The 23,326-nt window shown below is 40.3% G+C and overlaps 1 protein-coding gene across 1 annotated transcript in view; it reads left to right on the top strand.

Moving 5' to 3' along the window:
- BAIAP3 (BAI1 associated protein 3) overlaps nt 1-23,326 on the top strand; it is a 122,139-nt gene that overhangs the window by 80,403 nt on the left and 18,410 nt on the right. Inside the window, exons 15-25 of the mRNA XM_018564264.1 lie at nt 1,896-2,020; nt 2,102-2,192; nt 4,581-4,637; nt 5,810-5,907; nt 7,114-7,165; nt 8,324-8,472; nt 9,479-9,602; nt 14,564-14,707; nt 16,659-16,754; nt 19,866-20,081; nt 21,557-21,625. Coding sequence (XP_018419766.1) covers nt 1,896-2,020; nt 2,102-2,192; nt 4,581-4,637; nt 5,810-5,907; nt 7,114-7,165; nt 8,324-8,472; nt 9,479-9,602; nt 14,564-14,707; nt 16,659-16,754; nt 19,866-20,081; nt 21,557-21,625 — 1,221 coding nt within the window. The remainder of the gene's footprint in view (nt 1-1,895; nt 2,021-2,101; nt 2,193-4,580; nt 4,638-5,809; nt 5,908-7,113; nt 7,166-8,323; nt 8,473-9,478; nt 9,603-14,563; nt 14,708-16,658; nt 16,755-19,865; nt 20,082-21,556; nt 21,626-23,326) is intronic.

The following is a 23,326-nucleotide window of genomic DNA, read 5'->3' on the forward strand; positions in this document are numbered from 1 at the left end:
ATGGATTTGAAGCCTCACGTATTTAGTACACAGCCCTGCAGAGCATGACTGGAATGCCAATATATTGATTTATAACCCACTAAATCTATATTTATTTCTGTTTAGTTTGTTTTTCTTGACACACTTAAATATTGGGCCAAAAAAAAAAAAAGAGCAGCTCAGCGACTCTGGTTACGTATTCTTAATTATGATCTTTTCGCATGACAAAAGAACTGGGAAGAAATTCTGGTTTATAGGAGCTTTAAAACTTGCAATCCTCAGTGGCCCCAAAAATATATATGATTACTACCTAACATTGAGTATAGGTGTTGTAAGGTTAGGTTCATATTTATAGCCTTACTTACTAAAGTGTGAACTGATGTGAACCTCGGCCTTAGTAAAGTTGGTATAGTGCAAAGTGACCTAAGTCCATGTCAAACATCCAACTGTGTCACAAAGAAGCTGCCTTTTTTTAATTATTTCTTTGCACATCTTTGAAATTTTATTGAAGAACAGCAATGATTTACGTGCTCTTTCCCTCTATATACTTTATTGGGACTTGCCAATTTTTATATCCTTATTGCCACAAAACATCAAGTCAATTAACAGATGTAAAGCCTTAAAAGTTAAACTGTGCCGAGCTATAGAGATTAAATATTTACATATTTTAATAAGTAACAAAAGAGCTTTAACTCAAGCCTTACTGGTAGCTGCAGGCACTTTGCAGCTCATTCATCCTTAAAGTCTACTGTGCTCAATCTTCCTTCCAATTTACTAAAGAACACCTTTAGTAAACCAAACCAGCCCAAATACATTTAGTGGTTTTATCATAAAATGATGAATAATAAAAAAAAATATTTAAATATTTTGAGATTAAAAGGAATCTTAAAGCAACCTAGTCACCTTAGCAACAAAACTAAACTGTGGGAACCCTGTAAAAAGAGCATATAAATGCTTTTCTGGTGGGTTGGAAGACCAATCTTAATTTTCTTCAAGAGCTACAGGCACTGCCACTATCTGACTTTTCCAGGGGTGTTGGATAGCCTGGGTCCTGCGGTTCCAACCGCTAGCCACTATGTCCTGCAGTGACCAACAAGAGGGACCATGGCATCCTTTGGGTGACACGTTATTTGACACACCCAGGAGTGTTACATAGTGGCACAACCCAGAGTGCTTGCGAAAACAAAAATCTGCCTTTCTATCCTATTTTTTACTATGGGAAGAAGGCAAGCTGTTGGAGGCAGCTTTGGGCAATGTTCTATTGGGAAACATTTGGTCCTGTCATTCATGTGGATGTTACTTTGGCAGGTACCACCTACCTAAACATTGTTGCTGAGCAAGTACACCCCTTCATGAAAACGGTATTCTCTTATAGCAGTGACCCCTTTCAGCAGGACAATGCACCCTGCCACACTGCAAAAATGGTTCAAGAATGGTTTGAAGAACACAACAATGAGGTTAAGGTGTTGACTTGGCCTCCAAATTCTCCAGACCTCAATCCAATCAAGGATCTGTGGGATGTGCTGGAAAAACAAGTCCAATCCATGGAGGCCCCACCTTGCAACTTACAGGACTTAAAGGACCTGCTATTGACGGCTTGGTGCCAGATACCACAGCATACTCTCAGAGGTCTAGGGGAGTCTAGACTCAACGTGTCAGGACTGTTTTTGGCGGCAAAAGGGTGACCTACTCAATATTGGGTGGGTGGGCTGATCAGTGTATATATAGATGTATTTTATTATCCAAACTCTTTTTATGTCATATTATAATTTTGAGATAAAACATCTGAACTGTTGGATACAATTTGTAAAAGTCTGAATTGTATAGTATGTACCAGCTCTTTTAATATGTAAACAGTTTCTCAGAAGGTCTCTGCATTAACCTAACCCTAGATCTTATTTTGTTTTGTATTGCAGGAGGATAGCTTAGCTGAAAGTTTCATGCTCTTCACAGAATATTGTCTCTTACTGCTGAAGAAGCTAAGGGACAATTTCCCTGTCCTCAACACAACAGTCATTAGACGCCTGGAATTCATGCTAAGGTGACTCTCAGCTGTATTAATATTGTGCTGCAGAAATGTGAAGGTACAGTCATGCTCACTCCTTGTTCTCGCCTGCTGCAGGTGCCTCAGCCAAATCCAAAATATGCAAGCGTTTAAGACGGTCTGCCCCTTTCATAATGAACTGCATCTGGAAATTGCAACTGTCTTAAAGGTATTATTCTATCACAGGAACACTCAAATAGGTGCATGTATGCACTTTCTTGAAAATAAATACCTATATGTATCGGCCATTGGTGGGTTGTTAGATAGCACTATACGTTACATACACTGTAATTAATCCTAACTATACACAAATACATTGTTTCCCATGTATACTGTATTTATACACCTGTACAATTGTATAAACTTTATATAAATTTTGTCATTGCTGTGTGTACCGTTTTTTCTCTGTGACTACATGAACAGGTGTCACAGAGGCAGGAAATGTAGGAGAATATCCACAATGAGGTAACATAAATAAAGATATGTAGGTGGAGCACTGGATCAAAGTTTCAGAAATGTAGGTAGGTATTTAAGCTGGCCATACACTGCTCTATTTTTTTACAGATTCCTTAATTAACGCTTACGAGCGTTGATGGAGGAATCGCCTGCTGTTTACATTGTAGTCTGAGGCCGCTGTCAAAATGCCCGAACAGAATCGGCAGCTCATTGGCTGCTGGTACTGTTCGTTTGAAGTTTTTACAACCAACTCTCTTGTTTAGCTGAACAAGGGATGCCGGTCGAAAAGGTGACAGCAGCACCCACTGTGCGAATTTCGCACAGTATATGGCCACCTTTAGATCTGTTGATATTTCAGTTGAGAAGCTGCTCTCTAGGATTTAATGGGCCGGAATTGGTCTCCAGATTGTCAGTTGTAGTTTGGTAGAATAAAACGAGCACCAAGCATATGGTTGAGATTCCAGTTAAATTTGTATTTGTTATAAGAGAAAAAGGATCACTACCATGTCTTTTCTGATCTCCCTTCATCAGGGCTGCAAGTACCATAAAACATTTATCAGCACTGTTCATGCAGTCACGTCATTACTTGATATATTGTACCAGATTTATCATATTTTGGGGCTCCTGTAAGCACAATATTGATAAATGTGTTATATGTTATTTGTAAGGGGAGATGGGTTAAGCCCCCAAAACATGCTATCCCTTTTTACTCTTATGACAAATTTAAATTAATCTGGACTGTCAACATACATGTAGTGCTCTCTTCACACTACCAAACTTACTACTGATAAGGAGGTAACAGAAAGTTTAAGTCTTCCCCACTCTATCCAAAACTTAGAATTGTTTTTATTTCATTTGGGACTTAATACTGTCCCTGATGTCATTTGTTTTTTTGCAGTTATTTGTGAACATATTTTCTGTACCAGGAAAACCTGGTAAAAAAAACAAACTGTGTAGTTAAGAAAACTGCCAGTTTACCTTCTAAAAGGCTCTGCTTTCACATTTCTAAGTACAGTGTGATGGAGTACAATTGGACTGATTGAAATTTAACACCATAAAGGAGTGCTGTGAGAGAATGAATACCTAGCATGCAGTGCTAAATTTTTACTCTGCCAACTGTGCTCCAGCATGCTCCCATAAGTCTGTATTGGGGACATAATGGTAGGTAAACAGGCTATAGGAGGAGGAGAGAAAGTCCTGGTTTGAATCTTGAGTCGGAACATTTGAAAGCAATGTTTCCATTTACTTAGAGTTCTGCTAGATAAAGAACTTGTGTTAAAAAAAAATAATGATTTCATGCATGCATGGTTTAGGATCCTCATTAGCCAACCTAGTTGTGCTAAAAAAAATCATGTAATTGGTTTAGAACCTTTACCATGTTTCCTTAAATTGGATGTTAGACCCTTTTATTGTGACAAATTAAAATTCATATCTGGACCAATCCTTTTTTATCCTATCACTGTATACACATTGACTCTCCCAGGGACCCCGTTCTGGATCCACCAGGCAGAAGAAAGCTGTCTCAGCTTTCATTCGATTTATTTGGAATCTTTACTGTGTTTGCACTCCACCACCAAAAGTTTAGAATCATTTAATGGCACATTCAGCCACGAGAGTGTTAAAGTATCTGCCTTTATGAGGGAAAGTGAAATGAAGCATACATTTGCAATGAAATACATTTTGTTTTGTGTGTATCCTTGCTTTTACATCCATGTTTGTTCACATTTCCATTAACTACTGAGCTAACATCGCCTCATTTTACTGCCAAAGAAAGCCCAGCTATGACCAGATGAATAGACCCCTGCGTGCCATTGTATGTATTTGCATTAATGTTTTCTTTGTACACTTCAATATAATATCCAATGTGCACCTCCGCACTGTCCAGTGTGGAGCTCATTGACTTTGCTATTTACTCTCCTCAAATGACATGAACCTAATAATTTTAGATTGGTTAGAGACTCAGAAGTCACGCAGAGCTGAGTAAGAGGTGGTCCTGCCTTTTCTACAATATCTATTTAGTTAAATGCTGGCTTTCAGTGAAAGGAATGAGTCTGTGAGGGATTAATTTACCAAATCATTGACTTTAGTTTCTGTTTTTCAGAAAGGCACACTAGAATGGTATGAAAAGGCATATATGTCCTGCAAACCTGAAGAAAAGGTGAGTCCCAAGATTTACTGCTGTCCTTTTCATTAAAGAACCCAAAGCAAGTAAATACAAAATGGTTTAGCCTATATCATGTATTCTGTTTTCATTACAAATTTGATCACATTAATGCTATGTGTAAATACTAATACATTGGCTTCATATAGAACTCCCATCACCTTCTACACACAATCAGTACATAAGCAATAGTTAACTCATCACCACAGAGTGCCTTTTCTAATTTATAAAATGAGAGGGGAAGAGTACAGCACTAATTAATATCACAAATTCAAGTCTGGAGTGCCTATGAGTGGCTTAATGCTGAACTCTAGGCAGATATAAATGACACAGAATAATGCAGCTCTCTAATCATTAATACATCATGAAATGTATTTATTTTAAATGCAAGTTGTGCAAGTACCTAAATTTGACCTGGTATCAGAGGTGCTCCAGTGAAAGGATCATGACTATAGGAGGAAAGAACAGAACAAGAGCAGAGTAACAGAGCAAGAGATGAGCTCCTCAATGTGCTGCTTCTCCTATCACTGTTCAGGAGGAGGAGGCTGGTAAGAAAAGTTGAGACTGCAGCAGAGAAAAATCAGGTCTCCTCCCTAGCCAGGACAGGGTGGCAGAGCTGTGTAAATCTCAGGACTCAATGGACATAAATACAAATCCATTTGCAGGTAAATCAACACTTGTATATGTATTTCATCTGTGGATTTAGCTGTTTGCCTGGAGTTCAGTTTTAAAATCAACAACTCTGACTGTGTCATATTTCATATCCTGGTAGAATTTTGGAGAATTTTTAAGGCAGCACTCAGTTCAGTCATGTATCAGAAGCAAAATTCGGGAAATATACTCAGACTCAGACAGAATGGGGGCTGGGATTTTTCCACTGGGCGAATAATTGCAATCTGACTGGTATGTGCAGTAAACTAGTAAAGCGATCCCTTTCAACCCTTTACTAGCTCTCACCCATTGAGACAGTGCTGTGTTCCTTGCTGCCCTCTAGAGGGTGCAGCCTAAGACAGGAATGACTACTTGTTCCATAGTAGGCTTGACCTTGCTCTAAACCCCACAAATACACAATGCCAAAAAGAAAGCAATTATTTGGGAATAAAATAGAGCAGACACACTTTAGATAACACTTGTCCACACTATTTATACTGGCATTTTCTGTATTTCAGAACGATGTGGATCAGCTAAGGTGTTTGGTAAAGTTGGCAGATGCTGTCCATGAAGACGTGGAGAAAAGCCAGAATGTGTACAACAAGCTGTTTGTTGGGTGAGTTCCCTGGAATCAGCATTCATATGTAGTATCCATACCAAAAACATGATGATGGGCTCAGAGATGCCCTTTGCTGGCAATCAGAGTGACAGGGTCAGTTGTTGAAGACATTTGGTTGTGAATTTCCACAGTTCGGTTTTACACAAGTAGTAATGCTATAATGTTTCAAAATATTTGCGGCTCAGTAAACATTTCATTTTATTTCTACTATTATGTCCCTAAACGGAGCAGATAAGTACTCCTATGTTAGCAGAAACTGTAAAGATGAAATATAAATGTCCTGATTTTTTACCCTCTAGTCCTGGGATCAGTACTGACAGGTAAGTTTTACACAAAAACCCACCAATAAATACATTTGTTATTGTTCCCCTTGTGGCAGTGCATGGCAATGCCACGGTGTAGTATGGTGAATTGGCACCCAGGACTCTCAGTCAAAGGGGCAGAGAGGGTCTAGAATGTGAGCCATGTTATAAGGAAGAGTCTGGCTTTTCAGGTTCTTCCAGGTTTTCCTAATTGTAGCTGGGACCTGGAGATCTCTCAGAGCTCTGGGTGGGATGAGCTCTCCAGTCCTGGGGCCAGGTGTTGCCAATGACCAGCCTGGGCTGATCAGGTGGCTGAGAGCAGCCTCATTAAGAAACCAGCCCAGAGCTCAGAGAGAGGTGTGTTGGAGTTGTGTGTGTGCAGGAGGCACACAGACACAGGCAGGCTCAGGTACGTGCTGGACGCACGTGGAACAGCCGGGGGAGGCTGGGAGAGGTCAGGAAGGTCGGTGGCCCAAGGGACCTGTTGGACGCACTGCTGGTAGAGCAGTGTGAGTATCACACAGAGGTGTGCTGAGAGGCTTGGAGCTGAGTAAAGCTACTGAGCAATACTAAGGACTGTATGTGCTGAAGAAAGCTGATTATGATAAAAAATGCATGAATGGTTGGCCATTGTGTGAGCAAAGGACTATCATTTATGTTGCTGCTGGAAGCTGTCTTATGTAACAGGGGAGGTCTACCCTGTTGATGGAAAGAGACTTTTTGCCCTTAATAAACTGCATTTTACTTGCATTTCCTGACTACAGTGGAGTGTCCTTGTTACACCCTATGGAAAAATTAATTGTTTTAAATCTTGTGTTGTATAAAACTCTGACCTATGTGTGGTCACCTTAAGATTATGTATGTATGTATGTATAGTGACTAGTATTTCCTCTCTCCTTAGCATTGTCAAGGTGGATTACTTTAGCATCACTTACCGGCAGCTAGAAAAACTGGTAAGTCATTTTTTGGTACAATAGAGGTGTAATTAGGGGCATGTGTACCTAATATGACCTCACATCTTATATTGTTTCTTATTATATTGGAACAAGTAGTGTGCTTCTAAATAATTCTAGCGTGTGTAGCGGTGACCCTTTTCCAATATACATAATATAAAGTAGGCAGTTGGTTGTAAGGTGCAGTATTATGCAGTGGGGGTGGCTGCCAGGATGCCAAGAATACTGCATCGCACCACCTTGCAAATATTAATCAGATGTCTTATTGATAGTAGGTCCAATTGTCAACTAACCATCACCAGCACCCTTCGAGCTGAAAATGAAAATTGATGTCACATGCAAGCAGGTGGAAGTGGTTCACTTTAACCTAACCATACACCAAATTCTAATGATTGATGCCATTAGCTCAATCCTCATTACAGGATAATAATAAGTGCTTGTGAATTTAACTATCATAATGGGCTTTGTTCTCTAATGATTTAGAATTGAAGCAGTTCCATACAATACATTTTATCACCTGATCTCTCTTGTAACTTTTTAAATGATTCATCTTTGTTATGCAAAATCGAGTAATGCTGCACTCTAAATACCTGGGGGGAGGTAGATTGCAAAAAAAGTCTTCCCCCTCAGCACCCCCCACACACACACACAATAGTTCTTGCCTTATACAGTGATCTTACACTATGTTTCTTTTACACCTTGAACTGGCACTAGCAGCAGCAGACCATTATTATGCAGGAAATCTCTAGGCAACTTTTTGTTACTGTTGGCTAGTGGTGCATCTTAAATGAATGTGAGAATTGCTGTGCCCAAACCAGTGGTAAAAATAATTCCGGTAATACAGAGCCAGTAAGTGGCAGCATTAGTGTTAGCATAGAGTGCTGTGAAAAGGTGTTTACCTTCTCCTATTTCATTGTATATTTTTGACACAATATATTTTAGAGCCAAAATGTGGGTAAAGAGCATGCAAGTCAACAAATTCAATTATTTTTTTTATCCTTCGCTATAATCAATTTAATGCAATATCTGTGCTAACAGAATGAAACCAAAGAGTGGCTAATACTATTGTAAGGCTCTGCACATGACTACTGTTTTTTTTATAAGAAATGTCTGGGACACAATCAGCTTTTGCATGTTAGATGATCTTTTTCTTTAAAGGTGGCTGATGAAGTGAGCATTGTAATGGAAAACCTAAAGACATCAGAGCATGAAGAGCCTCATGTTACCCACAATATTGGGGAAAAGCTGTTTGAACTTTATATCAGTCTCAATGAACTAAGGCGGTTTCGCGACTATCTACCCTTAAAGTACGTAGCTTTTACTAATTTGTTAATTTTGGTGTGATGTTTGCATGTTGATAATGGTCTCCTGGACTTATGCCCTGCCTGGTGGCATGGTTTTTTCTTCACTGTAGTTAAGCAACATCTGTAATTGGACAGTAAAGGAGCTGAGAGATGAGAACACTAACTAGACTGTTCTCTCCTCCTCCTGTTATCATGTTTCTTGTCAATATATTTGCCCGCAGCACGCCTAATTGTTTTGAAGCAAGAAAAAGTTTCCATCTTGCATGATTTTTCTTGTCACAATGGCCGAAAACAAACATCAATTAGACCCCGGTAACCATTAGAAAATTGAATGTACATTCTTAAACTGAACATTTAACAACATTCTATTGGTATATGTCTAGCTTAAGTCATGCCTCTTCCAAACTAAGTTCTACAGTGCAGAAGATAACAGGAGGCTTTTACTGTTGAAGGAATTACAATGTTTGCAATTACTAATTAATGCCAAGAACAATGTAGAATTGTATTGCAGACATTTTCTGTTATAGTTTCAAACCTTTGTGATGTAGCACTTTTTCTTCAACCACTATCCAAAAGCAGACACAGGTTAAAGGATTTCTCAATTTTAATTTAGAGTGGAATTTACCTTTGTTCAAGGCAATCACAGAGGGATCTTCCCTCACCCTGTCATAGTCTTGGCAGAGTTTGGGTTTTCAGCCAACTTGTTGTCACTGGCTGTGAACTCTCCATGTATTCAAATAGAAAAAATGCTAGAACTCACATAAGTCAGTATGATGAAAAAGCAGGTTTTTAGCTTATCTTGGGTGGAGGGGGATCTCCTTGCTGAGGTCACAGGCAATGGTAAAGCCATGCTGTTGTGAAATTAGCTTTGGGTCTAGTTGCTTTTTAATAACCATTCACGGTGTGTATTTGTTATTGAAGTTTTGCCTAGAGTAATCCTCTGAATAATACAGTCAGAATAATACCTTTCCGGTTGTGATATTTGCCTTACTCCACAATTTTTTCACAGAGACAACAAGTCACTGGCTTTGACAGGGTTCCATGATTTGTTTAAAGTGTCCATCCATACATGTCTACAGACTGTGCATGAAAAGACCTGTGAGAGAATACTTCGAGCAGTAGAGGCTGATAAGGTAATAAGGTCATGTGTGTGTTTATAAACTGTAACATATATCTGCATTACAGATTGTTCAGGCTTTGTATTAGTTGTCTTCCAAGGACATATATATCACATTACTGATTGTAACATGTGGTGAGCTTTAGAATTAAACCAATCCAGCCAATTAAGCAGTTTCTGATGGGTCTTTAGTCTCTCATCACATGTTTTTTGTGCTCTGCAATTTCCTTGTCCTGCTCTAATTTGTTAGTGCAGCAGGGCAGAGATTGATCTTTACTTTTAAATAAATGTAACATTCTTTTTGCATTGTTGGAATTTTTTTCGCATTGTTTGCAAATCTTCTGGGCTATTGGCAAGACACCCCACCAGAATAGGCTGTTATGCCCAGGGCCATTGCTCAGGTGGTGAAGGAAACTTTGGGAGTGGCAAGGTTTGTCAAACAATGGGAGTGGTTTCAATGGGGATGGAAAAAAAAACATGGGCATATTCACTGTATACATTTTTTTATTTGCCACAGTCTTTGTACCCACAAAGTGCACATGCAAATGCACAAAATATGTTGTAAATCAGCCACTGCTCCAATTTGCTCCCGTGATGGACTACAATCTCATATTTAGTTTACTTATTTGTATTGAGATTGTAGACCATCATGGGACTGAGCTTGGAGCGGTGGCTACTTCATAACACACACAGGGACTGTGGGGAAGAAAAGTAGCCCCCCTCCAGAAGGAAGGACAGTGTCAGCACCAATTCAGGGATAATTGAAGGATCTACAGCTGAGTGATACACCAATAAGCTAAATTTTTGTTAATAGTTAAGGTACTTGAATACATTTTTAAGTTTTAACTCCTGCGTTTAGTGTTACTTTAAGTGCTGGTGATGGTCAGATGACTTTTCTCCTGAGTGATATTCCTGTTTCCTAGAAAACTATGGAAAGAAGTTAATAGCCAATTTCTTCAGATTTTCCCTACCTTATATAACTTTAGCCTTTTATGTCTGAGTATGAATAAAGAACTCAAGGTCCAATCTGAAATATGTATGTCTTTCCTGATGAGTATCTGCTTGGATGGAAAATTTGGTTGCTCGATGACCACATCAGTCATCCAAATGTTTCCATGTTCTTTAACAGATCTAGAAAATTGAGGCACCAAACATTTACATCACCCAATCTTACCACAAATGGCCAGAATAACTTAATAATAGGTTACATTGATTCCTGTAAAATATCTGAGAACTTCTGGATTGGGTATTTGATTACTCTATCAGCCCCTTGCAGCAACATACAGATTTTGTTTCTTACTTGCATCTTCACAGATGTTGCAGCCAGAAGCTGGGTGCCACACAATTTGTAAAAGAAAACCAATGACTTGGCTTAAAACAAACATAAAAGTCTGAGTTCACACATCGGGAACCCTTAGCATGCTGCTGATTCTTCATCTTCTAAGTTCCCCCGGGGACAGTGGCTTTTTCATATTTAAGCAACGAAGGATACATTTGGAACTAGTGTAAAGTACAGAAGAGAGATCAAGAAAAAGAAAACATGATTGGAATTTCTTTGATTAGGCTTTTTTTTTTTTGCTTCACTCTTGCAACTAGATGGACATTTTTCAGAGATGTGCTTATCAAATAACTAACTGGTCTGCTTTATTCAGCAGGAATAAAGGGGTTATTGATTTATTTTAAGCGGATTTATCTTTAATAAGTGGTAAAGGATAAGTTTAGACTGCCGAATTTAAAGTAGACTTTGTAGTCTTTTACTCTGACTTCCTCTGGAACAAAGCTATGAACTTGTAAAGGGTTAAGCTTAATGTACACCAGTCATTTTTCAAGCTTTAACTGTTTAACTATGTAAGGGAAAAGCTGTAAATAAAGTGCAAAATGCTGTAGCACATAGCACCCACTAGGCAACCTTCTTCCATTGTCCTAACTGATGGTTACCATGGGTTTCTGCACTTCTCACATTATTGTTGCTGAAACAACATTGTAAAGGGTGCTGCAGGTGTACACATCTGGAATGCACATCTTACCTTCAGACTGCCTGAGAGTTGTAAAGAACTCGGGTATTTGACTCTTCATTATCAACTAAAACTTAAATCTCTGTTCCCTTCATGGCCAAGCCGTTGCCGGTGATCCAGCAGACTGCAGGGTCTCAGGGGGTCTCTGCAGGACCTGTGGAGGGCTTTGCCGGGTCTCAGGGGGGCTTTGCAGGATCTGTGGTGGGCTCTGCTGGGTCTACAGAGCCCATTACAGATCCTGCACAGCCCCCCTGAGATCCAACAGGGGGTCTGTACAGGATCTGTAGGGGGCTCTTCAGGGTATCAGGGGGCTGTGCAGGATCTGTGGTGGGCTCTGCCCACCATAGACCTCGCAGAGCTCACCACAAATCCTGCAAAGCCCCCATGAGACCACAGCTTTCTTGCAACGCTAATAGCGTAACACAGGGGTCAGCAACCTTTTACACACCGAGTGCCATTTTTGCAACAGAGGACCTAGGCACTCTCACATACCAGGAAATTCAATGCTGTTTTTAGTTGAAATTCAAGGCAGAAATGTCAATTTTTCAGATACTACTTAGGCACACTTAACACTTTTAGCTGTTTCCTATAACATTCCCTATCAGGAAATCTTCACTATTTGAGTTTAGGTCCACATTAAATTAAAAAATAATGTATATGCAGTGAGCATGTACTTATTATTATGTTTACCTTAAAGAAACATTTGATCCAACTTTCCACCTAGTGACTATATGGCCCCATTCACACACAAATCGGCCGGCGCGTACAGCTCCGTGCTGGGCCGTACCAAACAGCTGCCGGGAAGGACAGGTGATGCGTGTGATTAGTATGCAGCCCCCGTCCTTCTCTATGGGGCTACGCAGCCGTACGCCCCCCTACGCTCAGCACAATTGCAGGTCCGTAGGGGTGCGGATGATCGTATTCATACGCCGCCGGAATGGATCCTGTATGCGTCCAATTGAGGTGAGCGTAGGGGGGCATACGTCCGTGTAGCCCCATAGAGAAGGACGGGGGCTGCGCACTAATCCCACGCAGCACCTGCCCTTCCCGGCAGCTGTTTGGTATGGCCCAGCACGCAGCACGGAGCTGTACGTGCCGGCCGATTCGTGTGTGAATGGGGCCTATGTGTTACTGCAATTAGTTAGGGTGGGTATACACATGAGATGACTGACACCTAGTCTGGCGTCTGAGCCTTCAGGCCAGCTGCAGCCAGAAAACCTGTCCCAGTCATTATTATTCCCCTTGATGAGCCAATGCCAACATGCCTCTACACTCTTCTCCCGCTCTATTAAAGCTATTTGTAAGTTCAACCAAATCCAGCTGGTTAGTTAATAGAATACTCTACAACACTGAGGTGATTTTGTGCTGTGGGATGTCAGATTGTGTCCACATGATTGACCATCTTCTTAAGTTTCTGGACAGTTTAAGGGTGTTTGCAGATATTACAGATTGTTTGCTGGAATTGGCCATTTATTGTTGAATCAGGGAGCATTGATCTAGCTGAGCCAGGTGGAAAGCTCATCAGCAAGGGTGAATTGTGCTGGCTGATCACTTATAGTGCCCCTAAGACAGGGCAGCACTCCCCTTCCCTTCCCCACAAATACAAATATGCAAGTCAGCCTAATGTAAAATTGCATGCTGGTCTACGGTCCTTTTAGAAAGAATGCATGGCAGCAAAGTCATGCACTCATGAGTGACCGCTATATGCTGTTTTTAGGGGATTTAATTTCCCTGCTGATCAACTGCTGGTAGAAAAAAAGCTGATTCACTAAGGCACTTAATAATAAGTAAACAGGGATTTTCGTTTTACATAATTGGATGTAAAATGATTAATCCAAATACAGCTAGGTGTCTTTTTAAGAAGAATCTCCACACATTTTAGTGTGTGAACATTTTCAAGATCTTTAATAAATCAGCCTTAAAATCTTAATCACTTTGAGAGTGCATAGTTTTCTATCAGTCTAAGCAGAATTATATTCTTGCTTTGAAAGGGAGGAACAGTGCAGCACCACCACGCAGTAATCAGAGCAAAAATGCCCTTATCGGGGCATCTCACCTATATGGAATTGTCTGGCACTTTGTAATCCTTTTAGACATAGTCACCCCCTCAGAATATGGTTTGATTTATAATATATCCCAGCAGAGATTTGTGCAGATGACAGGATGGAAAAGTGGCATCTCATCAGACTGGACAGTATTGCAATGAATGACGGACGACAAAGAGAACCTGTCAGTTTTGCTGCTGGCCCTTTTCTGTTACTGTCAATCATTCAACTACATTGCTGCAGGCCTTCATATTGAAGAATAATCCTGACTTAGACTCCAGGCAATTTTTTTTCACTTTTTGAATGGTTAGTTTTCCTCGGTTCCTTTACCCATGTCACCAAGACAGGAACTAATTGAAATCTCCCCAGTAGGGACGCAGACTGCAATAAAATCCTGGCGGAGGATCTAACCTTTCAAACTCTATTTGAACTAATTGTTTTGGATAGATAGCTTTGGAGCACTAATAGATCTTTTTGTTAAATCCAAATACAGCTAGGTGTCTTTTTAAGAAGTATATTCCTTTCCATGGTGATTTCGTTCAGGTCTATCAGTTGGCTTGGCTGCCTGTCATCCCAGTTTCCTGTCAGTACTTGTCTCAAGAGAAAGTGTAGAAGAAATCAAGATAAATCTACAATTAAATGGCTCGGGACAGATATTCTTTAGTACAACAGGCATGCATAATATCTGTCAATAATGATTTTGATTATTTCTCGCTGATATTGTATATTGTTCTCCCCTGCAAGTATATTACTGAATTAAACTATATATATTTAGTTCTTCTTAGATTTGTGTTTATTTTAATGTTAATTATTGTTATGCAACAGTGCTAGTATTTGTTGGACCTTTCTTCTTGTGTTGGTGGCTCATAAATACCATGCAGCTTGATTAATTCAGCATTTTCGTCTTGTTCTCACAGCTTGAGTATGTGGATTCTCTGTCCAAGCACAGCAGTTCTGCAGTTGATGTCACAATCTGCTTCTCACAAATCAAAGAGTTCTGGGCACAGCTTGCTTGGCCGAACTCCTCCGAGGCATTTGTGTTTTTAACACAGCTCTCAGATGTAAGTTCTGAAACAAACGTACAATAAAACAATGTGTACCGACTAATATTTTGAAGTAAGCAGGTTAGCATACCGATGGATTGTTTATCAAAGGTAACTTGTAATTTGGTTTACCATCCTTTGGTCCACCAGATTATGTTTCAATGTGTAGAATTCTATGCAGGAAATAAACACTTTTTCATAATCTATGATGTGCATAAAAATGAGAAACCACAAATAAAAAACCCAGCAGAATAGAATGGTCCCAGGTTGGCACAAGGTTAGAAAATCAAGCAAGACCTTTGTTGTTCCCCTATGATATAAGCAGAACCGGGAATACCAACCAACTCTGCAAAAAAACTTTTCCACCTCTGTATAGCAACATACTGTATATGATCCTCAAGCAAACCGAGCTGTCATGTTTATGGGTCCTCTGCCAATCATGTTGCTCAGGGGAAGTCAGATTGTCCAACCGCTATTACAGGTCTATAGGTGGCTAAAGGTACTTGCGTACGGTTCCCATAAATATGAGATAATCATTTCCTGATTGGGCTATTTTTAGCTGCATTTGGGGGTGAACTCATGACTATGGGGCAGCTTAAGGGTAGAAGGTGATCAGATAGATCTATAAACTTTGAATGATGGCCTTTGTTTCCACCAGATTGAGCTTAAATTGAGACTGTTCTCCTCTCTCCTGTATAGCCATAAATTGTACTGTCAGTATATCAAGTAGTTTTCATGATAAACAAGAGCTCCAACTTAGAAAATAGTGTATATTATTATTATACAGGATGTATATAGCGCCAACAGTTTGCGCAGCGCTTTACAATATAAGGAAGACATTACAATACTATTCAAGACAAGATGGCAAGGAGGGCCCTGCCCCTGAGGGCTTACAATCAAAAAGGAGGGACTAGAGCTTACCTGTTTATGGATAAGGCCAGGCCAACCTCATTTTCCCCTGATTTCCAGGTCGGTAACAAAAAAATGGTCAGATTTAAAACTTATGTCTATTTAACCAGTTGACATCCGCGGTGTTAAACCCCCTTCCCATCCAGGCCATTTTTCAGTATTCAGCGCTGCGGTACTTTGACTGACATTTATTCCGTCATGCAGCGCTGTACTGAAATGAATTTTATACCCTTTTTTGGGGACAGATAGAGCTTTCTTTTGGTGGTATTTATAGAAGGCGACACATTTTACAAACCATAATCCAGTTTAAAGTAGAAGAAAAAGCTACCCAATAACTCACCTGTAAAATGTTGCCTTCCCATTGCTGTGAGCCACCCTGCATCACTTCCCCCTCCCTTTAGATTGTAAGCCCTCAGGGGCAGGGCCCTCCTTACCACTTTGTCTTCAATTGTATTGTAATGTCTTCCTTATATTGTAATGCGCTGTGCAAACTGTTGGCGCTATATAAATCCTGTATAATAATAATATACACTATTTTCTAAGTTGGAGCTCTTGTTTGCCGTCAAGACTACCTGATATACTGAAAGTGCTATATAAATCCTGTATAATAATAATAATCCTGCCTCAGTGACGATCAAACTCAGTCTGTTGGTGCTGAGATTGTTGTTCTGCGAGCTAGGAAATCTCTTCAATTATTTAATCATGTGAAAAGTATCTGCGCATGATTGGGTAAGTGAACAGGAAGTTGCTTTTCACGTGATTGCATATTTGAAGTAAATATTCACATAACTTATTGTGTGAAGATTCTCAGCTTCTATAGTAAGTCAGCCCAACGGTATCATTCTTGCACATCTCTTCTTCAATTAATGTCCAGACACAGCTCAATCTTTTAAATCTATGTAACTGAGACATGTATATAATTTTACTTATTACATTACAAAATCCTTAATAAATTATCAGTTAATTGAATCACCAAAGGAGAATCTATGTTTTGTGTAAACTGTTATAAGGGATGTTCAAATAATTGTTACTGTTTTTATGTTGCCATTTTGCATGTTAGGATATATGCAAAGCAGCAATCTATTATTCAGAAGCTATTAAGCGGAATGTCGACAGAAGTCATCAGTCAGCGGGGCAGGCTGTTGTCACAGAGCAGGTAAGGTATGAGTGAAGAGTTAAAAGTCTTCTGGATTACTCCTTACTGTAAAATACTTGTGTCTGATAGAGAAACCCAGTGCAACATCTCAGTCCTAAACTTAATTTACATATTTGTAGTGCCTTAAAAGTAGGGCTGTGCAAATTAATGATGAATTCCTCGATTAATCGTTAATCTTTTTGATCGATTAACATTTTTTTGATCGCTAATGAAAACACTCACCTCTCCGCCGGCTTCTGAGAGTCCTGTCGGAGATCCGGTGACGTCACGGACATCGACGTCACCGAACTCCTCCCACCTTCCCGAAGTGGCTCCGTCGGCTAACGAAGGGAAGGGGGGAGGAGTCCGGTGACGTCGATGTCCGTGACGTCACCGGACTCCTCCCCTCTTTCCTTCGTTAGCTGACATTTGCCCAAAAAACTTGTTCTGCCCTATCAATTTTTAAATAGATTATACTTACATGTAAAGGAAACATCACTGTGCAGCCTGCCAATTGACATTGAACCTTTCTTCTACAATCTCCTCAGCTGGTCAGTGTGGACCAAACTCCAAAGCATTGGCCTATACACATACAGCACAGCAATGAAGTAATAAAATTACTAGGATCACACTAATCCAGCACGTTATTATTCTGAGTTGCCCCACTCAAGCGGCGGCCATATTGAGTGGGGCACGTGAGATGAATAAAGTGCTGGATTAGTGTGATCCTAGTTCATTTTATTACTTCATTGCTGTGCTGTATGTGTATAGGCCAGTGTAGTTGGATCTGTATGTGCTATATATTAATCGATTAAAAATGTTTTCGATTAATCGAACACGAACATTTTAATCAGCAACAGCCCTACTTAAAAGACATTAAAAGTCATTTTAATCCTTTAGCTAAAATGAGCACAACACTGGATGACTATGGCTTATATGATATATTCAATATAATCTGGCAGGCATGTTCATAAAACCTTACAATGTATAATGTTAGGTGTTGTACACTTGTTTGTGTACTACATTTAACCCTGAAACAAAGGAGACACCATGACATCTTAATTTTATTACAATTGTATTGTGCATTACTAATATATATATGTGTGTGTGTGTGTGTGTGTGTGTGTGTGTCTGTGTGCGCGTGTGGATATATATATATACACACAGTGTGGCAAATCATTTTTTGATCCCCTGCAGATTTTGTAAGTTTGCCCAAATGAAAGGTCTATAATTTTTTATCATAGGTGTATTTTAAATGATAGAGACAAAATATCAACCAAAAATCCAGAAAAAACACATGCTACAAATGTTAGAAATTGAGTTACAAATGTTAGAAACCCCAAGCAAAACATGACTTGGTACTTGGTGGAGAAACCCTTGTTGGCAAGCACAGATTTAAGACGTTTCTTGTAGTTGGTTACCAGGTTTGCACACATCTCAGGAGGGATTTTGGTCCACTCTTCTGTATAGATCTTCTCTAAATCCTAAAGGTTTCTTGGTTGTCGCTTGGCAACTCAGTTTCAGCTCACGCCATAAAATTTCTATAGGATTAAGGTCTGGAGCCACTCTATGACCTTAATGTGATTCTTCTTGAGCTACTGCTTTCTTGCCTTGGCGATATGTTTTGGGTCAATGTCTTGCTGAAAGACCCATCCACGACTCATCTTCAGTGTTCTGGCTGAGGGAAGGAGGTTCTCATCCAAGATTTTACAATACATGGCCCCGACCATTGGCTCCTTAATGCGGCAAAGTCATCCTGTACCTTTAGCAGAATAACAGCCCGAAAGCATAATGTTTCCACCTCCGTGCTTGACTGTAGGGATGGTGTTCTTAGAGTCATAGTCAGCATTGCCAAAAAGCTAAATTTTTGTGTTATCTGACCGCAGCACTTTCCCAATCCTTCTCTGAATCATTTAGATGTTCATTGGCAAACTTCAGACGGGCCTGTACATGTGCCTTCTTGAGGAGGGGGAACTTGCGGGTGCTGCAGGATCTCAATCCATGGCGGTGTATTGTGTTACCAATGGTTTGTATGGTGGCTCTGGTCCCAACTGCCTTAAAATCATTCACAAGTTCCTCCCATGTAGTTCTGGGCTGATCCCTCACTTTTCTCATGATCATCCTTACCTCATGAGGCAAAATCTTGCATGGAGCTCCAGACCGAGGGCGATTGATGGTTATTTTGTATTCCTTCCATTTGCGATTAATCTCTCCAACAGTTGTTTCCTTCTCACCAAGCTTCTTGCTGATAGTCTTGTAGCCCATTCCAGCCTCGTGCAGGTCTACAATCTTTCCCCTAACCTCCTTTGACAGCTCTTTGGTCTTGCCCATGGCGGTGAGGTTTGAATGGAAGAAAGAGATTCTGTGGACAGGTGTCTTTTATAAACATAACGAGTTGTTGTTAGGAGCACCTTCTTAAATTGACTAATCTGTGTACCACATAGCCAGTGTGTGGAAGCCAGAATTATTGTTGGTTGGTAGGGGATCAGTACTTATTTTACTCACTGAAATGCAAATCAATTTATAACATTTGTATCATGTGTTTTTTTCTGGAATTTTGGTTGATATTCTGTCTCTATCATTTAAAATACACCTATGATAAAAATTATAGACCTTTCATTTATTTGCAAATGGGCAAACTTACAAAATCTGCAGGGGATCAAATCATTATTTTACTCACTGTATATATATCTCACTGTATTTAAACCTAATAATGTAATATATAATATAAAGCAGTATAGCAAGCAACAATAATTTGATTTATATTTTAAATTAAAAAGCAGTATTTTTACATGAGGAGCTAAAAAAAAGCAATAAATACAACGAATTTACATGTCCAGCACCTGGCATCCATAAAATGTATGGGGTCTATTTATAAACAATTTGCAGGCCTCTGTGAATGTTTGCTTTGTGTTAATAATGGCAAAAACAAACTTCATATATTTTCCATTCAGGTCGAATGTATTATGATGTAATACTACATTTTGGCTACTAGATGGAGCTGAGGAGCAAAGGAAAGAAGTATATTTTCTATGCTCTTCAACTCCATCTTTTCTTGGTTTTTAAGCGACAGCATTCAGCGTAAAATCTTATCGGACCTTTTTCAATACATACCTAACTTTATTAATTCAGCTGTGCATTATCCTGAACAACATTGAGCATGTACGCAAATTCATGAGCAACGTCATGAGAGACCTGGACTGCAAATCTCTGGAGCCGGCAGTGGAACAACCGTGTGGGTCGGAAGTGAAGCAGCAAGTGCAGAAAGCAATGAGCACGCAGCTGCAAAACATTGACACAGACATGCAGAGAGAAGCAAAGAACATGATCTCACACCTAACAGAGAAGGTATTGTGGTTGGGGTCTTAGATTTAATACTTTTCAGCAGCACTGTCTGTATAGAGTTTGTATGTTTCTGTTTCTGCAGTTTTTTTCAGTGTTTGTTTTCATTAATGGGAATGTGTACTAGTATGTATGTATGTATGTATGTATGTTCTTTGTTAATTATGATCAGGACAAACAAATGTAAAAGATATATTTTTTTGCAGGTAAATATAAAATATTGCATATAAATATTTCATGTTTTATCAACTGGGGCTCTGGGCCCCTGTTCACATGTTTCCAGGCTAACCTTATCTGTGATGCTTCAAATTACCTGTGTTTAAAGGAGAAGTATGAGGTGAGTGCTTTTCACTCATCCTCATAGTTCTAGCCGACCTGTGACAATGAAACTGTCACAGGTCGGCTCAGTAGATCGGGAAGTGAGCGAACACATACCGGTAATCGCTCACTTCTCAAACCTGTCACGGCTCTGGATTCCCCCCTCCCCACTCCGATCCTCCAGCGCTGACTGGCGGAACAGACGGGGAGGGGGCGGGGACAGTTGGCTCTGCCTCTAGGTAGGCAGAGCCAGCTGTCAGTCATGCAGCTGGGCGGATCCAGACATAATTGTCGGGATCCGCTTCAGCTGCGGCATCTCAGTATACCGCAAGCTACAGCTCGCAATATACTGAGCCTAGGGTAACGGGAGGACGCTAGTTTGTGTCCTCCCGTTACCCTAAGGAGAACTATGGGGAAAAGCCTTAACCCCTTAGTTCCCCTTTAATAGTGTAGGGATATTTGTCATGCATTTATTGCTGTTTGTTTACCTACTGGGACTATTTCACTTTCATTCATGTGTGGCTGCTGAAACAGAACATTTCTGCAACAGGGACACAAACAACCATAAATGCATTTTGTTTTCAGTGGCATGGGGTGTTGTAGAACCTTTTAAAGCTTTAAATGCCGTCTGGGCCCACCATTTGGGAGACATTGTTCATTATCTACATTGAGTCTAGGACAAGAAGTAAATCCCACACACAGTCAGTAATAAAACCTAAAAATCTGAAAAGAATGAGAGCACCATAAATTAAATGTGAGTCCAGTACATCTTTATTGCCCATGACAGGAGATCACAAGAAAAAGGCAACATGTTGGGGGGGGGGTCTCAATACTTCCCCTTCATCAGGGTCAGTAATACCTGACAGAAGATTTGTCCCTTCCGTACATTACCAAAACTAAAATATGTTTTTGATCTGAAGAATTAAAAAATATGAGCTGCAATCTCATGCAGTATAACATTGCCACAAATGTGTTAATATTTGGACAGAACAAGGGCCATTCGGTCCCCATTTTGGATGCTAAAATTCAGGACACTTGAAATGCAATACCTGCAGTTATGACTGTGTTGAATTTATAATTTTTTTACACTCAATGACATAAACTGTTTTCTATGTGTATAATATCTACATTTTGTATACAAAACGTCTGTGTTATCTCTACAGATGATCGGTGATATCAAGAAATACATACAACACATCAGTTTGTCTCCTGACTCGATCCAGAATGATGAGGTATGTGTACAAATCAGCTGAACACTTCCAGCAGACGTAACAGAATTTGGGATCACAGGATATGATACTTGTTGGTATTTACAAAGACAGATAGATGTGTTAATATTACAATCTCGCAGTTTTCCTTTAAAGGATGTAGATATATATTTCAAGTCAAGTTACTGCTCTAGTGCTCATAGAGCTGAAAAGAGAAGTAAAACCAAACCTTTTCTTTGGCTTTACTCCTCTTTTGGGTCACAGAAGTAGATTTACTACTTCTGTGACCTAAAGTCAGTATCTAGTGGGCTACTGCCCCCTATATGCTGACAGCACAGAGTCGTGCTGCTGCAAGGAAGAATGCCACCATATATCGTTGGGATCCTCATGACTGCCTGATTGACAGCTGGCTCTGCCTTTCTAGAGCCAGCTGTGCCCTCCCTGTGCCTATCCCTGTCTGTCACAAGGGTGGCCTCCCTTGCTGCTTCAGTCCCAGAACCCCTGAATAGCTGAACAGGTTGCAGAGACACAGAGTAGCATGAGTTCCGGAAGATGTCGTCTCTGCTGAGGAGATGAGTCTCTGTGAAGCTGACAAACCCCAGGTAGTAAACAGGCACAGGAGATGGACACCGGCGAGCAGGATTCTACATGCGACGTGGTCAGATACAATCCGAGTCATTAACTTGCCGGCAGAGTAGTACCAGGCAATTGACAGGAGCGTGGTCAGGAGCAGGTTGGAATGGATTAAATGCAGACAATGTAGTATAAGGCATCAGATAGGAGCGGTGGTCGAGGGGAAAGCCGAGGTCACAGGAACACAGAGTGCATGTACCAGGTCAAGACAAGCCGGGTTGGTAACATGATCAGAATCAGGACACATGATCTTAGACATACAAGAAAGCTGATGGTCACTCAGCACTAGAGGCTGGGCTGTCACAGCCCAAACAGCCAGAATTCTTATTATCTGGCAGTGCATGTCTGCGCACATGTGGTGGAGCGCACATTCAAACGCTGATGTGTTTGCGCAGAGACGCACGGCTGGGCACGACTGAGCAAAGCCAAGCATATGTGCAAAGGCCCCTACCGGGACCCTAGTTCTGGCTTTTTGACACTGCCCCTCCAATGAGCACTGGAGGAGAGGGGAGGTGGGAATCCCTGTGGAGAACAGTGACTGAAAGCTCTAAGTATTGGGAAGATTATACTTTCCCACTGCATCCAAAACCAAAAACAAAGCTTTAGTTGTTGTTTCATTTTGTCTATTGGTTAAGAAAAAGTAAAGGCAAATTGGTCTCCAGCTATCTTGTCTTAATGTACAGAACCTCCACATAAGCATAGCTGGCACCTTGCTTTCCAAGATCATAAAAACCTGACCCAGAGCTCCCTACTGATTTCACCTTTTCACCTTTCTTTATACAAACCTGCCAATTTGCCAAACAGCTTAAGTACACTATTCTGGTGCTTTTCTTTCTCTCTTTTTCTTTTCTAAGCTGAAGTAGAAAAGTGACAGCTGGAATTTGAAACCAGATGAACAGTCTAGACAAACAATTCTGTTTTCTCCACTTTTTATAAATCATGCCCAGTTATTATATCAGGTTATTAAGGGAGTCTGATGGTCTGGAAACAGCAGCGCACAGCGGAGCATAAGCAATAAACTGTCACCCTTCCAATGCCAGGCTTTGCTTTGTTGAGTATTGTGGTGTATTTTTAGCGTGCTGTCAGTGTGAT

Source organism: Nanorana parkeri, unplaced genomic scaffold (genome assembly GCF_000935625.1).
Source record: "Nanorana parkeri isolate BGI_ZX_2015 unplaced genomic scaffold, ASM93562v1 scaffold3, whole genome shotgun sequence".
NCBI lineage: Eukaryota > Metazoa > Chordata > Amphibia > Anura > Dicroglossidae > Nanorana > Nanorana parkeri.